The sequence below is a fragment of the Ursus maritimus genome, unplaced genomic scaffold (assembly GCF_017311325.1).
Source record: "Ursus maritimus isolate PB19 unplaced genomic scaffold, ASM1731132v1 scaffold_34, whole genome shotgun sequence".
In the NCBI taxonomy this organism is placed as follows: Eukaryota; Metazoa; Chordata; class Mammalia; order Carnivora; family Ursidae; genus Ursus; species Ursus maritimus.
The window spans coordinates 825959-842610 of record NW_024426008.1 but is presented as its reverse complement, the minus strand read 5'-3'; the positions used below and the strand labels follow the sequence as shown (position 1 = coordinate 842610).

At 41.0% G+C, this 16652-nt stretch overlaps 1 protein-coding gene across 3 annotated transcripts in view; it reads right to left on the bottom strand.

Annotated features, from left to right (window-relative positions):
- Positions 1-16652, bottom strand: part of SLC35D2 (solute carrier family 35 member D2) — a 55710-nt gene that overhangs the window by 6176 nt on the left and 32882 nt on the right. The window contains exon 9 of one of the 3 annotated variants that reach the window (XM_040620143.1): positions 6470-6537. The exons of the other annotated variants lie outside the window; for them this stretch is intronic. Within the exon in view, the coding sequence (XP_040476077.1) occupies positions 6470-6537 (68 nt within the window). The remainder of the gene's footprint in view (positions 1-6469; positions 6538-16652) is intronic. 3 annotated transcript variants of the gene reach the window in all.

Below are 16652 nucleotides of genomic sequence, written 5' to 3'. Positions count from 1 at the left end.
GGAGTAGCTGGAGAAAAATCAGATGAATCATATTTATAAATGCAGTTTAAAATGCTTAAGTTTTTTTTTAATTCACTAAGTGGTAAAAGAGACCAACTTACAGTAAATTGTTTAGGGTATTTTATTCAGCTAAACTTGAGTTAGTAGGCATTAATCAAATAATTAAATGTTCTTATATTAATACAAAAATTACTAGCTTTATAAATAAAGCAACAGTATTTATAAATTGAATCTAAATCCTTAAAAAATCTAAGTTTTTTAATGGTTATAATTTTAATAAATTCAACATGAATCAGAGCCCCAGGAACTGTAAATAATCCTATTCATGCATAAAACAAAAAGATTAAAAAACTCAACATGATGTTACTGAGTCCCACTCTGTTCAGCCCAGATAGTAAGAGTACATAGCCCACAGCACCCGCCCTGGAAGAGGTGAATCTAATAAAATGCTAGAGATCACAGCACAGGGGAGGGGTCTAACCCAACTTAGGGACACAGAAAAGTTTCCTGCAGGATTCCTAAATGAATGCAGCCTTAAACCCAAGGCAATCATGGATGTTATTCTTATTTTTGTTTAAAAGTTCCTACTCCAGGGTTCCAATCATGCAATCAAAAGTTCCTACTCCAGGGTTCCATCCTACCTTTTAGTGAAACCACCTCCACCTGCATTCAGAATTAGCTGACACCTTGGATCCATCCACCATGAATATGGGCAAGTAGGACACACACTCACCAGCTGGGCTGAGCACAGGAGGAGCCCCCCTCTCTGAGGCCTGGGGTGTCCAAGATAGCCACTGTCCTAAAGCAAAAGAGGGCCTCTCGACAAAAAGGCTGCACTTCTTAGTACCACCGCTAGGTGTCGCCAGAGAGGGCAACTAGAAAACCACCAGGATCAAAGTAGTGTATTACAATTTTCTAAGAAACAATCTATTTTGATATGCAAATAGGCACCTATGTAGTCCTTTGGCTAAGATGACCAAGGTTCTAAACTAAAAGGACCTCCATTAACTCAACACAAAGGAAACCATGCCACTTTTAACACTAAAAATGTCAACTTCCACACGACAGTAGTTTTGATTTTAGCATCTGTGGATCAATAAAATACAAAGATATTTAAAAGTAGTTTCTTGCCATTCCGCATTTTTAAATCAGATGTAATCTATGTACACTTGAAAAATAATAGCACATAACATGTGATTCACATTCAGACAACAGACAGCAATATGCTTGGGTTTATAGGTCCCCGAGAGATGGATATGCTCACATAGAAACCGCTGGAACAGAGCTCCTACTCCAGGTGCTTCCTGTTCCTGAAAAGGACACAAAAACCTAACCGATGTACCCAAGGTTATATGGCACAGCCGGGGCAGTGACAAACAGAACTCAAATGACCTCATTGACAACTTGCGCTGGTTATCATTCCATGAAGGAACATTTATATAAACTCAACACAAATGTTCAGATAATACCAGGCCACGCTCACATTCCTTCCACCAGCCACAGCGGCACCCGAGCACAGCACTCCAACTTCAGATCTCAGAGAATTTCAAGTACTCTCATCTCACCCATCTCTAGTAAGAACTTCCCCACCCAAGGCCACAGTGGTGTGCCAGGGATGCCAAAGTCATGGGATATATACGGTCCATCTTCCCAGAGCACCAATTTTATTTGAAGATTTGGTTTATTGGGAGTGGGGGACTATCTGCCCTCTTTAAAGTTCTGTCGCGCCTGTGCCCCCGCAAGCCGCCGAACCCTGTTTCCTCTTGTATGCTGCATCCCGGCAGCTTCAGTGAAGGTTCAAGGACTAGAACATTCTTTATCCTGTGATTAAAAAATATTTGGTCCGTTCATGTTTTTATTAAGGAATATGTTACTGCGTCAGTGGGATCAAAGGGTCTGCTACTGGGGCAGAAACAGATTAGAATAACCACCTCCAAGACCTGAGGGCTGGTGCCAGCTGCTGTATGAACAAACCAGAACCCGTAATTCTTCAGCAAGATTAAAAAGACCTGCAGAGCTAGGTTTTTATTTTATTTTTTATAAAGATTTATTTATTTTACAGAGACAAAGAGTGTACAAGTGGAGGGAGGGGCTGAGGGAGAGAATCCTCAGGCACATTACGCTGAGCACCGAGCCCTGCAGGGACTGATCTCACAACCCTGAAGTCATGACCCGAGCAGAAACCAAGAGCCACCCAGGTGCCCCAGAGCTAGCTTTTTAAAATCTAGTTTGTCAACTTAAATTTCAGTCTACTGAAATTTTACTTTTGCCTGCATTAAATTATCTTAGCTCCCACAGTCCAGTTTACCTTCCTGACATAATTAACCTCCATCATACACTTTATTTACAAACTCCTGATTACAAATAGCATTTCTGAAAGTTGAGCCCACCCTAACTCAAAAGCAAATTAAAAGTCTGCCCTCTTCACCATTCCATTCACTTAATATACATTTTAAAGTGTTATAATTTTGTAATTATATATCCAACATGGGACAGGGGTTTGGTGGTTAGAAAAACACAAGTTTGAAATGCAAACCTGAAAGAGTGAAAGTACGTAAGAAGCTAAGCAACAGAGTCCTCTGGAATCAAGGGTTGGGATGCGTATGTGAGAGACCTGAGTCATTCCTTGAGCAGGGACTGAAGAAAAGGGATAAACGAGCCCCGCACCAGTTGTTCTGACAACGGAGAATGTGCTCAGAAGCTTACAATAGCTTCTCTTACTATGGAAAAATAAATGACCCAACCCTTTGAATGAGAAACTTCAAGAAAGGATTCTGAAAAATCCCCCATGCCAAAACTGAAGCTTCCTTCCAGAGCAGATTCAGTATTAAAATCTGACCATTGAAGGTAAAGTACAGTTGACCCTTGAACAACGCAGGAGCTAAGAGTGCCGACCCCCTGCCCAGTCAAAAATCCAGGGATATGGGGCACCTGGGTGGCACAGCGGTAAAGCGTCTGCCTTTGGCTCAGGGCGTGATCCCGGCATTACGGGATCGAGCCCCACATCAGGCTCTTCCGCTATGAGACTGCTTCTTCCTCTCCCACTCCCCCTGCTTGTGTTCCCTCTCTCGCTGGCTGTCTCTCTCTGTTGAATAAATAAATAAAATCTTTAAAAAAAAAAAAAATCCAGGGATAACTTCTGACCTCCCAAAAACTTAACTGCTAATGGCCTACCGTAGACCAGAAGCCTTACTGATAACATAAACAGCTAATTAACTCCTATTTTGTATATTATATACATTATATACCATATTCCAATAATAAAGTAAGCTAAAAAGAAAATGTTATTGAGAAAATCATAAGAGAAAATGCACTTACAGAACTGTCTGTATTTTTTGAAAAAAAAAAATCCACACATAAATGGACCCACACAGTTCAAACATGTGTTGTTCAAAGGTCAACTATACAGGTAACAGAAGAAAAACTACTGAAGCCATGGACTATTGGTAGAACCAACTCTGTGTGGAGTGAAAAGAGGTCAGCCCAAAAACACGCTGACCTCCAGACATAGAAATATTAACAATAACAAGCGTACTTAACATCACTGAGCATTTGCTGTGTGTCCAGCAGATGCTAAGCGCCCATCACTATTAGCTCATTCAACTGATACAACCGCATCCTATGAATCAGATACTTTATCTCATTGTTAAAGACCCCAGTTTAAAAAAAAGGAAATTGAGGCTCCGAGTGCTTAGTTAACTCGTCCAAGGACCCAGAGCTAATAAGTGGCAAAGCCAGGATTCAAACCCAGGCCATCTGATTCCAGAATTCAGACATTGAGCTGTTGGAATGGTGCCATGATTTTATGTTCTCAAAAGACCCACTTGAAAAACAGACCTACCTAAGTTTCATCTTTAAATTTGGGTGAAGTCTGAAATCTTAAAAGATTTCATCATTTTTTACTGATTTATTTATAATTGCAATGCCTTTATCTCATTTTCATTTGCAAAGGGACTACGGATGATGTAATGTTTTAAGAACTTTTACCAAGAGTATTTGTTTCCTAAGAAGCACATTATTAAGTGGAGAGAAAAAAAGTGTGAAGTTATATACAGACAGGGCCAAGCCTCTGATAGGCAAGACCCAGAGGGTGCAGGCTCCCATCTAGGCACTGCCCACCATATCATCACTGAGGACAGAGACGTCGCAAGGTTCAGTTCTTGATCTCCTTCCAGGAATGATTAAGCAGTATTGTGCAAGTAAAACAAACAAGCAAACAAAAATAGAAACAGCATCTCATCAAGTTTATAGCAAAATGAGAAAAGACTTTCAAACGTGGCTCTGTTGTTCACAGGTGAATCTGGGCTTCACCACGGAAAGGTGCTAATCTGAGTTGGCGTGATATGGATTGAATTTTTTTAAATCAGAGAGAAAAGAAAAGATGGTTTGACAAAGGGTGACTCACAAACACAGCTGAGATTTTTTTCAAAGTCAAATGTGAGACAACAACTGAGAAAACTACAAATATTTCACTTAATTTATGCTTCTGACAATGGCTGCCTAAAGTGCCCCAAGGGACCGTCCCCTTGCAGAGCCACCAGGAAAGGACACAGTACTTGAGAGACTGTTGGTCTTGAAAGAGGCACAAGAGGTCGCCCAAACTCTCCTCCTTTAAAAAAGGAGGCCCTGGATACAGAGTGATCAAGAACAAGGACCAGGCAGCAGTCGGAGCAGCAGACAGTTGGGACAGAATACGGTGCCTCAGGGCAGAGACCTTAGCAGAACAGCACTGTCTAGAAACTGAGCCTTGCACCAAGCTCCAGGTTGGGGAGGGACGCTGTAGCCCACTGAGCCTAGACCCTCGAAAATGCCTGTTGTAGTCCACTTCAGGGGCAATACCTGGCTGCGAGCAGAAGCAAAAACAATTTGCCCCTACAGGGAAGTTTCTCAAATTTGCAATTTGAGAATTGACAATCAGCCCACAACACTTAGATTAAGCAAAGTGTTCACAACCACAAGTCACAACCACACACAGTTTTGACAGTCGCAAACCACATACACATTTAGATTCTTAAATATTGCAAATATTGAAATCATTAGATATAGAATACAGAATAGCTATGTGCATAACATTTAAAGAAATGAAAGTTACTACAATCACAGAGATCACTAATGAGAGAATACTAGGAATGAACAGTTAAGTTTGAAAAAAAAAACTGTGAATTTTTTACAAATAAAATATAAAATTGTTAAAATCAAAAAGTCCTGGGACACCTGGGTGGCTCAGTCAGTTAAGGATCTGACTCTTGATTTCAGCTCAGGTCATGATCTCAGGGTAGTGAGACTGAGCCTCGCATCAGGCTCCACGCTAAGCATGAAGCCTGCTTAAGATTCTCTCTCTCCCTCTTCCTCTGTGCCCCCCGCCACCACTCATGCACTCTCTCTCTAAAAACAAAAAACAAAAAGTCCATCAACAGGTTAAACATCAAATCAGACACAGCTGAAGAGAGAATTAGTGAAATGGAGGATGTACATAAATGTTTTTATTATATGTGACTAATCACTGCAATTAAAATCAAGGTTGGGAATTTTTCAGTGTTGATCAAAGAGACTGTGAGTTGCTCTTCGTTCATTTAAACATAATTTAAATTATAGTATTGGTAGGGGGAAAAATGAGGAAATTCATCTTTCTTCACAGGAAAAGTCTTTTGAGAAGTAATGCCCTGAGATGGTCATTCAAAGCACCTTTCCACATGAGATAAGACACAGGTGTTTGTACATGCAGGGAGTCCAGCTGAGGGACGATACTCCAAAGATTTCAAACAGTGGTCACCTCCGGAGAGGAAAACTGCAGGGCTGGAGGGCAGGGAAGAGGGGTGGGGAGCTGATGTTCCCTGTGCATACTGTTGCAACTCTTGGATTATTTACCAGTTGCATGTATTATCCATTCATGAAAAGGAATTTTCAAGCTTTTAGAAGATTTAAAAAAACAAGAAGACACAAGCTGCATGACTTCTCAACAGGCAGACAGACATAAGGAAATTTTTAAGAACAAAAGCCTACAATTGTTGGACAGTACAATGGCCTGGACATCTCGCCTCAGAAATTTCCCTGAATATAGCAGGCACGGCACTAGAGTAAATGGTTATCATTTCCACGTATTTATGTGAGGTGGAAGATCTTGAAAGACTTGGGACATTATGCCCAACGCAACAAACAGGACTGAATTTGACACATCGGCTGATATTATTCAAACTAACTTTCAGAAATCAATAGGCAACATCATGTTTTGGAGTAGAATGTGACATCAGCATGACATTCAAAAATAATAGTGTTTCATGCTTGCTCCTGGTCTTTCAGGCTGCGTTCCCAGGGATCTGGGCCCCACCCCACTCGTCTGCTGCACGGCTACTTTCCAGAGAAAGCTGGGGAAGCACGGACAAAGGGATTTTGACAGAGCCGACAGAATGTATACTTTGATTTGATTTATCAAGACATATACATCAAGCTTCTACTTATGGTTTCTTACCCCAAAAAACAGGAAAGAAGAAACTGTATGATAAATAGAACATTCTTCCATTCACTGAATTCAGTAGCCTATTATGAAAAAGAAAGAAAACTAATGGTTAGACTAATATTGCCGATTAAACCTATGGCTTTTACCAAATTGTGTGTTTTAGTGTAGGAAACACTTTCCTAAACAGAAAATACAACTTAAAAAAATCCTAGGCAATACCAGTTTGTGATGTTGGCCATATTACTTTCACTCCCTGAAAGTCAGATTCGTTTTACAAAACAGGGATCTTTTTTTAAACTTCCTTAAAAGGTCAACAAGAGGATTTAATGAAATTGTTTAGAACCTGGCAGGTGGCAAGTATACAACACAGCTATTGTTGCTGTGACTCTCTCTCTACTAATCCATAGTCACAACATCATGGTTGGGTTTACTTTGTATAAATAATCTAAGAAGAAAGCTTATTATAAAATTAATAATGTTGGCAAGCTCAGAAAACTAAGTCCATGAACTATTATCAAGACCTTACAAATGCTTGGTGTGCCTCAGTGGCTCAGCTGGTTACAGCTTCTGACTCTTGGTTTGGGCTCAGGTTATGATCTCAAGGTCATGGGATCGAGCCCGACGTCAGGTTCTGGGCTCAGCACAGAGTCTGCTTGAGATTCTCTCTCTTCCCCTCTCCTCCTCCCCATGCTTGCTCACACGCTCTTACTCTCTCTAAAGTAAATAAATAAAATCTTTAAAAAAAAAAAATTTACAAATGCCTAGTAAGTATTATGAACAAATAAACTATTATTTGCTATTTACAAAGCAAGCAAGTAATCAGGGTGGAGGAGCTGGGACAGAGAAGTTTACAAGACAGTTTCAACTCTCCAAGACCTTAGTCTTAGTCTTAGTCTCTTAGCCGAGAAAATGAAATTAACCCTCTTGAAATGACAAGTAACAATAAAAAGGAGCCTTTCATTTGTGATTTGTCCTTTGCCTGCATCTAAAAATGATTTTAAGGTGACTCAAGACTATATATTAAGTACGTACTGAATAACATAATTAAATATAAGTTCTAGTCACTTTCTCCTAGACAAAACATTGTCAGCCAAGTTTTAGTAATTTTACGGATTTAAAACTATTTAAATTTTTGTCAAGCTTATAATCCAAAAATTTTAGGCCAATTAGAATGGAATTCTCCTCCAATTAATCCATCCTTGCCGTACTTGCCATTGTTTCATTAGTGAGACTTCGCCCACCTCTCTTATCAAAGAGACACATTTTAAACGTTGATCGTTGCTGAACCTGGTTGATGGGTCCGTGGGGTTTGTTATTACTTGTTCTCCCTCTGTATAGGTTTGAAACTTTCCATCATAAATTTTTCTTCTTCAAACGCTTACTTGTGAAAGAAAAAGAATTAATATGAAGCTGCTTCAAGCCCAATCGAGGGACAAGGAAATACCCAAGGCAGTCAAAGAGCAAAACCAAACAAAAAACATAGAAAACACTCGATTTCGAAAATTAAAATAAAAGTGGCAATAAGAGAAAACAATATGCTCCAAACTTCAAACCAAGGGTAGAAAAACAATTATTGGTTCAACAAGCTGGAAGTATTTCTGCAAACAGTAAATAAAAACTATATATTCCTGATACCATATAAACCATTGAAGGCTATATAATTTTCATAAAAATATTTGGATTCTTTGCCACTTTAAATTTTAATAGAGTTTAGTTTTATTTTGTTCCTTTAATAACGATGAGGCTGTGCTGGTGACAATTTAAAAAATAATGTAGTATGACATTTATTTTAAAACAGAGGGGGGCACCTGGGTGGCTCAGTCAGTTAAGCATCTGACTTTGCCTCTGGTCATGACCCCGGGGGGCCTAGGATTGAGCCCACATCGATCTGCCTGCTCAGCAGGGAGTCTGCTTCTCCCTCTCCCTCTGCTCCTCCCCCTGCTGGTGCTCTCTCTCTGTCTTGCTCTCTCTCTCTCCCAAGTAAATAAATAAAATATTTTTAATAAACAGAAATTAATTAAAGATGAATAACAATAAAGTACTGTTTCCTTTAGACTTGCTATTGTTATAAAAGTATGGTAGAATGTGAATCTTTTTTATTTTGCATTTATGTGGTTTTTTTAATCAGAAAACTAAATCCTATTATTTATCCCTATTCATCAACTGTAATAAACCACGTACTCTGAACCTATTGCAGCAATTCGAATGACTAAGAAAGGCCACCCAATCAATATTTTCCCCGGGGCCTGAATTGTTGACAAGAGCAGCTGGCATTGCTGACTCTGCAATCAGGGAAAGAATCAAAGTGCTGTTACCAGATTTGTTGACTGTTAAGTCCAAGGTCCAGGAGCGAGCTCTAGTGCAGTGAGTCATACACACGAGTCTTACCGCAACCTCCGATCTTCTCCAGTCAACCAGGAAAAATGACTCATCAAAGTACTTCTTCTATTAATAAGTTAACATTTCACCCTAATTCATGGATCAACTTTTGGTACAATCACACCAAACTGTAAATAACATGCAATTTTATAGACTAACAGACCTCATTACATAAGTTCCCTTATTGTATTCGGTTCACAATCTAAAACGGATTCAACCATAGTTAAAAGTAACCAATCTGAAGAAGGTTGGTATGGTTCAATGGAACAGAGCAGAACAATCTTACTGGTGAAAAGTATCATCATTTTTTCTACAGCATTTTCAAAATGACTGATTACAGAAAGTGTCCCAATCTTTCGGCATCACTAATCATACAATACTTTTAAATTAAAATAGAGTCAAAGTTTTAATTTCATGACTTTGTATTTTGTCATTTTTATAGAAGGCCTTTTTTACAGTTATAAATGCATTCTATTTTTTCTTTTTTTTTTTTAAGATTTTATTTATTTATTTGACAGAGAGAGAGAGACAGCCAGCGAGAGAAGGAACACAAGCAGGGGGAGTGGGAGAGGAAGAAGCAGGCTCCCAGCTGAGGAGCCTGATGCAGGGCTCGATCCCAGCACGCCGGGACCACGCCCTGAGCCAAAGGCAGCCGCCCAACGACTGAGCCACCCAGGTGCCCCCATTCTATTTTTTTCTAAATAATAATTTTCATATAGATTTTTAAATAAATCTATATATTTAGCTCTGATCCACCTGGAATTACAGTGAATAGTAACCACCACTGGGGCTCTAAGGTGCCTAGATTTCTGTTTGAAATCTAAGGAGCCTGGTCAAACAGAAGAGGCTAGACAGGGTAAATATTGAGAGAGTTCATCACCAAAAGCCAGAATAGGAGCATAATTTTCTCCTAGAACACCACCATTTAATAATTTAAAGTATATGTTCGGCCTCTTGTACTTTCTAAGATATAAGTGCGAGGTTATGGTTTTTCGTGCATGAAGGAAAGAAACGAACACTTGTCATGTACAATAAAGTAACTGGGGGAGGAGGAGTTAAGATGGCGGAGGAGTAGGAGACACCGTTTTCAGCCGGTCCCCCAAGTCGAGCTGGATAGGTACCAGACCAGCCTAAACAACCACGGAACCAGCCTGAGACGCAGGAAGACGCATCTGGATCTCTACAAATGAACATCTCCAGCGCTGAGTATTGAGGTACGAAGCGGGGAGCCATGAAACTGTGCACAGATATCAGAAGAAAAACGGAAGGGGGAGGGAGCCGCCGCGTTCGGGCGCCGGGAAGCGGTAGCCACTTGCACGGGAGAGCGGGCGGGGCTCGCGGACGGCACCTGCAAAACAGCAGACTGAGACCGTGAGCCGGGTGCGCGCGCCACCAGGCATCTCGCGGAACACTGGAATCCCGGTGCGCTCACTGGATCCAGACTGAGACCGGGAGCTCCGGAGCGGGCAGCTGGCGGCTGGCGGTGAAACACAAAGGACAGAGACGCCGGCCCTGGAAGTGAGGGCTGGGACGCCGGGTGTGGGGCGCACATCCCGGGACGCTGCAGGGTTGAGCAGCACCAACAGAAACAGAGTTAAAGTGGCCAGAACATTAGTAGAGAACGGGCCGCGATCCCTCTGTTCTGTGACAGAGGCTGAAATTCGGCCACTGCTGCTCTGACTCTCAGAGGAGGCTTGCCTGAGTATTGGCGCGGCAGGCCCCTCCCCCAGAACACAGAAGGCAGGCTGAAAAATCAAGAAGCCCACAACCCGGGCGCCTGGGTGGCGCAGTCATTGAGCGCCTGCCTTCGGCTTAGGGCGTGATCCCGGCGTTCCGGAAAGGAGTCCCTCATCGGGCTCCTCCGCTGGGAGCCTGCTTCTTCCTCTCCCACTCCCCTGCTTCTGTTCCCTCTCTCGCTGGTTGGCTGCCACATAAATAAATAAATAAAATCTTTAAAGAAGAAGCCCACATCCCTAAGATCCCTATAAAACAAGGGGCACGGCCTGGGACCCAGTCAATAATTTGGGCTCTGGAAACCCCGCAACCTCTCCTCATCAGAATGACAAGAAGGAGAAGCCCCCCCCAGCAAAGAAAAGACAGTGATTCTGTGGCCTCTGCCACAGAAATAATGGATATGGATGTAACCAAATTATCAGAAATGGAATTCAGAGTAACGATGGTCAAAATGATGAGTAGAATTGAAAAAACTATTAACGAAAAGGTTACTGAGAATATAGAATCCCTAAGGACAGAAATGAGAGCGAATCTGACAGAAATTAAAAATTCTATGAGCCAAATGCAGGCAAAACTAGAGGCTCTGACGGCCAGGGTCGCAGAAGCAGAGGAACGGGTTAGTGAATTGGAGGATGGGTTAATAGAGGAAAAAATGAAAATAGAAGATGGTCTTAAAAAAATCCACGCCCACGAATGTAGGTTACGGGAGATTACTGACTCAATGAAACGATCCAATGTTAGAATCATCGGCATCCCCGAGGGGGTGGAGAAAAACAGAGGTCTAGAAGAGATATTTGAACAAATTGTAGCTGAAAACTTCCCTAATCTAGCAAGGGAAACAAACATTCGTGTCCAAGAGGCAGAGAGGACCCCTCCCAAGCTCAACCACGACAAACCTACGCCACGTCACGTCATAGTGCAATTCGCAAATATTAGATGCAAGGATACAGTATTGAAAGCGGCCAGGGCAAAGAAATTTCTCACGTACCAAGGCAAAAGCATCAGAATTACGTCAGACCTGTCTACACAGACCTGGAATGAGAGAAAGGGTTGGGGGAGCATATTTAAAGCTCTTTCAGAGAAAAACATGCAGCCAAGGATCCTTTATCCAGCAAGGCTGTCATTCAGAATTGATGGAGAAATAAAGACATTTCAGAATCGCCAGTCACTAACCAATTTTGTAACCACGAAACCAGCCCTACAGGAGATATTACGGGGGGTTCTATAAAAGTAAAAAGGCCCCAAGAGTGATACAGAACAGAAAGTCACAGCCAATACAAACAAAGACTTTACTGGCAACATGGCAACATTAAAATCATATCTCTCAGTAATCAGTCTTAATGTAAATGGTTTGAACCATCCCATAAAACGCCACAGGGTTGCAGATTGGATAAAAAGAAATGACCCATCCATTTGCTGTCTACAAGAGACTCATTTCGAACCCAAAGATGCATTCAGACTGAGAGTAAGGGGATGGAGTACCATCTTTCACGCAAATGGACCTCAAAAGAAAGCTGGGGTAGCAATTCTCATATCAGATAAATTGGATTTTAAACTACAGACTATAGTTAGAGATGCAGAAGGGCACTATATTATTCTTAAGGGAAGTATTCAACAAGTGGATATGACAATTATAAATATATATGCCCCCAACAGGGGAGCAGCAAGATACACAAGCCAACTCTTAACCAGAATAAAGAGACATATAAATAAAAATACATTAATAGTAGGGGACCTCAACACTCCACTCTCAGAAATAGACAGAACACCCTGGCAAAAACTAAGCAAAGAATCAAAGGCTTTGAATGCCATACTCGACGAGTTGGACCTCATAGATATATATAGAACACTACACCCCAGAACCAAAGAATACTCATTCTATTCTAATGCCCATGGAACATTCTCAAGAATAGACCATGTTCTGGGACACAAAACAGGTCTCAACCGATACCAAAAGATTGAAATTATCCCCTGCATATTCTCAGACCACAACGCTCTGAAATTGGAACTCAACCACAAGGAAAAATTTGGAAGAAACTCAAACACTTGGAGACTAAGAACCATCCTGCTCAGGAATGACTCGATAAACCAGGAAATCAAAAATCAAATTAAACAATTTATGGAGACCAATGAGAATGAAAATACAACAGTCCAAAACCTATGGGATACTGCAAAGGCAGTCCTAAGGGGGAAATACATAGCCATCCAAGCCTCACTCAAAAGAATAGAAAAATCTAAAATGCAGTTTTTATATTCTCACCTCAAGAAGCTGGAACAGCAACAGAGGGACAGGCCTAATCCACGCACGAGGAAGCAGTTGACCAAAATTAGAGCTGAAATCAATCAAGCAGAAACCAGAAGTACAGTAGAGCAGATCAACAGGACTAGAAGCTGGTTCTTTGAGAGAATCAATAAAATTGACAGACCACTGGCAAGACTTATCCAAAAGAAAAGAGAAAGGACCCAGATTATTAAAATTATGAATGAAAAAGGAGAGGTCACGACGAACACCATTGAAATTGGAAGGATTATTAGAAATTTTTATCAACAGCTATATGCCAATAAACTAAGCAATCTGGAAGAGATGGAATCCTTCCTGGAAACCTATAAACTACCAAGATTGAAACCGGAAGAAATTGATTCCTTAAACAGGCCAATTAATTATGAAGAAATTGAGTCAGTGATAAACAACCTTCCAAATAACAAAACTCCAGGCCCGGACGGTTTTCCTGGGGAATTCTACCAAACATTCAAAGAAGAAATAATACCTATTCTCCTAAAGCTATTTCAAAAAATAGAAACAGAAGGAAAGCTACCAAACTCATTCTATGAGGCCAATATTACCTTGATCCCCAAACCAGGCAAAGACCCCCTCAAAAAGGAGAATTACAGACCGATTTCCCTAATGAATATGGACGCCAAAATCCTCAACAAGATACTTGCTAATAGAATCCAACAGTACATTAAAAGGATTATCCATCACGATCAAGTGGGATTCATACCTGGGATGCAAGCGTGGTTCAATATTCGCAAATCAATCAGCGTGATACATCATATCAACAAGAAAAGACTCAGGAACCATATGATCCTCTCAATCGATGCCGAAAAAGCATTTGACAAAATACAGCATCCTTTCCTGATTAAAACCCTTCAGAGTGTAGGAATAGAAGGTACATTTCTCAATCTCATAAAAGCCATCTATGAAAAGCCTACTGCAAATATTATTCTCAATGGGGAAAAGCTGGAAGCCTTTCCCTTAAGATCAGGAACTCGACAAGGATGCCCACTCTCGCCACTATTATTCAACATAGTACTAGAAGTCCTTGCAACAGCAATCAGACGACAAAAAGGGATCAAAGGTATTCAAATTGGCAAAGAAGAAGTCAAAATGTCTCTCTTTGCAGATGACATGATACTCTATATGGAAAACCCAAAAGAAGCCACTCCCAAACTATTAGAAGTTATAGAGCAATTCAGTAACGTGGCGGGATACAAAATCAATGCTCAGAAATCAGTTGCATTTCTATACACGAATAACGAGACCGAAGAAAGAGAAATTAGGGAATCCATCCCATTTACAATAGCACCAAAAACCATACGTTACCTTGGAATTAACTTAACCAGAGACGTAAAGGACCTATATTCTAGAAACTATAAATCACTCTTGAAAGACATTGAGGAAGACATAAAAAGATGGAAAGATATTCCATGCTCATGGATTGGAAGAATTAACATAGTTAAAATGTCCATGCTACCCAGAGCAATCTACACTTTCAATGCTATCCCGATCAAAATACCGAGGACATTTTTCAAAGAACTGGAACAAATAGTCCTTAAATTTGTATGGAAACAGAAAAGGCCCCGAATCTCCAAGGAACTGTTGAAAAGGAAAAACAAAGCTGGGGGCATCACAATGCCGGATTTCGAGCTGTACTACAAAGCTGTGATCACAAAGACAGCATGGTACTGGCACAAAAACAGACACATAGACCAATGGAACAGAATAGAGAGCCCAGAAATGGACCCTCGGCTCTTTGGGCAACTAATATTTGATAAAGCAGGAAAAAACATCCGGTGGGAAAAAGACAGTCTCTTCAATAAATGGTGCTGGGAAAATTGGACAGCTACATGCAAAAGAATGAAACTTGACCACTCTCTCACACCATACACAAAAATAAACTCCAAATGGATGAAAGACCTCGATGTGAGACAGGAATCCATCAAAATTCTAGAGGAGAACATAGGCAGCAACCTCTACGACATCGGCCAAAGCAACCTTTTTCATGACACATCCCCAAAGGCAAGAGAAACAAAAGATAAAATGAATTTATGGGACTTCATCAAGATTAAAAGTTTCTGCACAGCCAAGGAAACAGTCAGAAAAACTAAGAGGCAGCCCACGGAATGGGAGAATATATTTGCAAATGACACTACAGATAAAGGACTGGTATCCAAGATCTACAAAGAACTTCTCAAACTCAATACACGAGAAACAAATAAACAAATCAAAAAATGGGCAGAAGATATGAACAGACACTTTTCCAATGAAGACATACAAATGGCTAACAGACACATGAAAAAATGTTCAAAATCATTAGCCATCAAGGAAATTCAAATCAAAACCACACTGAGATACCACCTTACGCCAGTTAGAATGGCAAAAATAGACAAGGCAAGAAACAACAATTGTTGGAGAGGATGTGGAGAAAGGGGATCCCTCCTACATTGTTGGTGGGAATGCAAGTTGGTACAGCCACTCTGGAAAACAGTGTGGAGGTCCCTTAAAAAGTTAAAAATTGAGCTACCCTATGATCCAGCCATTGCACTACTGGGTATTTACCCCAAAGATACAGACGTAGTGAAGAGAAGGGCCATATGCACCCCAATGTTCATAGCAGCAATGTCCACAATAGCTAAATCGTGGAAGGAGCCGAGATGCCCTTCAACAGATGACTGGATTAAGAAGTTGTGGTCCATATATACAATGGAATATTACTCAGCAATCAGAAAGAATGAGTTCTCAACATTTGCTACAACATGGACAGCACTGGAGGAGATAATGCTAAGTGAAATAAGTCAAGCAGAGAAAGACAACTATCATATGATTTCTCTCATCTATGGAACATAAGAACTAGGATGATCGGTAGGGGAAGAAAGGGATAAAGAAAGGGGGGTAATCAGAAGGGGGAATGAAACATGAGAGACTATGGACTATGAGAAACAAACTGAGGGCTTCAGAGGGGAGGGGGGTGGGGGAATGGGATAGACCGGTGATGGGTAGTAAGGAGGGCACGTATTGCATGGTGCACTGGGTGTTATACACAACTAATGAATCATCGAGCCTTACATCGGAAACCGGGGATGTACTGTATGGTGACTAACATAATATAATAAAAAATCATTAAAAAAATAAAATAAAATAAAATAAAGTAACTGGGATTACAGTGGCGGATGTGTTCCCGAGTCAGACTGCCTGGACGGATCACCCGCCATCGCTGGAAGTTATTTAAACACTGTGCTCGGGATTCCTTGTCTCAAACAGCACAGCAGTACCTTCTCAGAGGGCTGCCGTGGGAAGCAGCGAAATAGTTCAGGTACAATGCTTTGAACAAAGTCTGATAGAATAAGTTCTCAACAAATATTAGCTATTATTTTTATCATTAACTGAGAAAGTATAATAATTCTACGATGCTAAGCATTACAAGCAGGTGAAACTTTTTAAAAGACATTTATGTATTTGATGGGGGGAGGGACAGAGGGAGAAAACCTTGAAGCAGACTCCCCACTGAGTGCAGAGCCCATTGTGGGGCCCCATCCCACAACCCATGAGAATCATGACCTGAGCCAAAACCAAGAGTCAGACGCTCCCACAAGCCACCCAGGCGCCCCACCCAGGCGCCCCACAAGCAGGTGAAACTTCTGAGAGCACACGTTACAAGTTTATAAAGCAATGGTTTGGATGTGGGAAACACACATTCCTATTGAAACAATGTTAGCAATTATTAACATGATACATGTAGTGGATTCAACTCATAAGGTACCTAAAAATCAGTTTCTGGTCACCATGCCATTCATCACATTG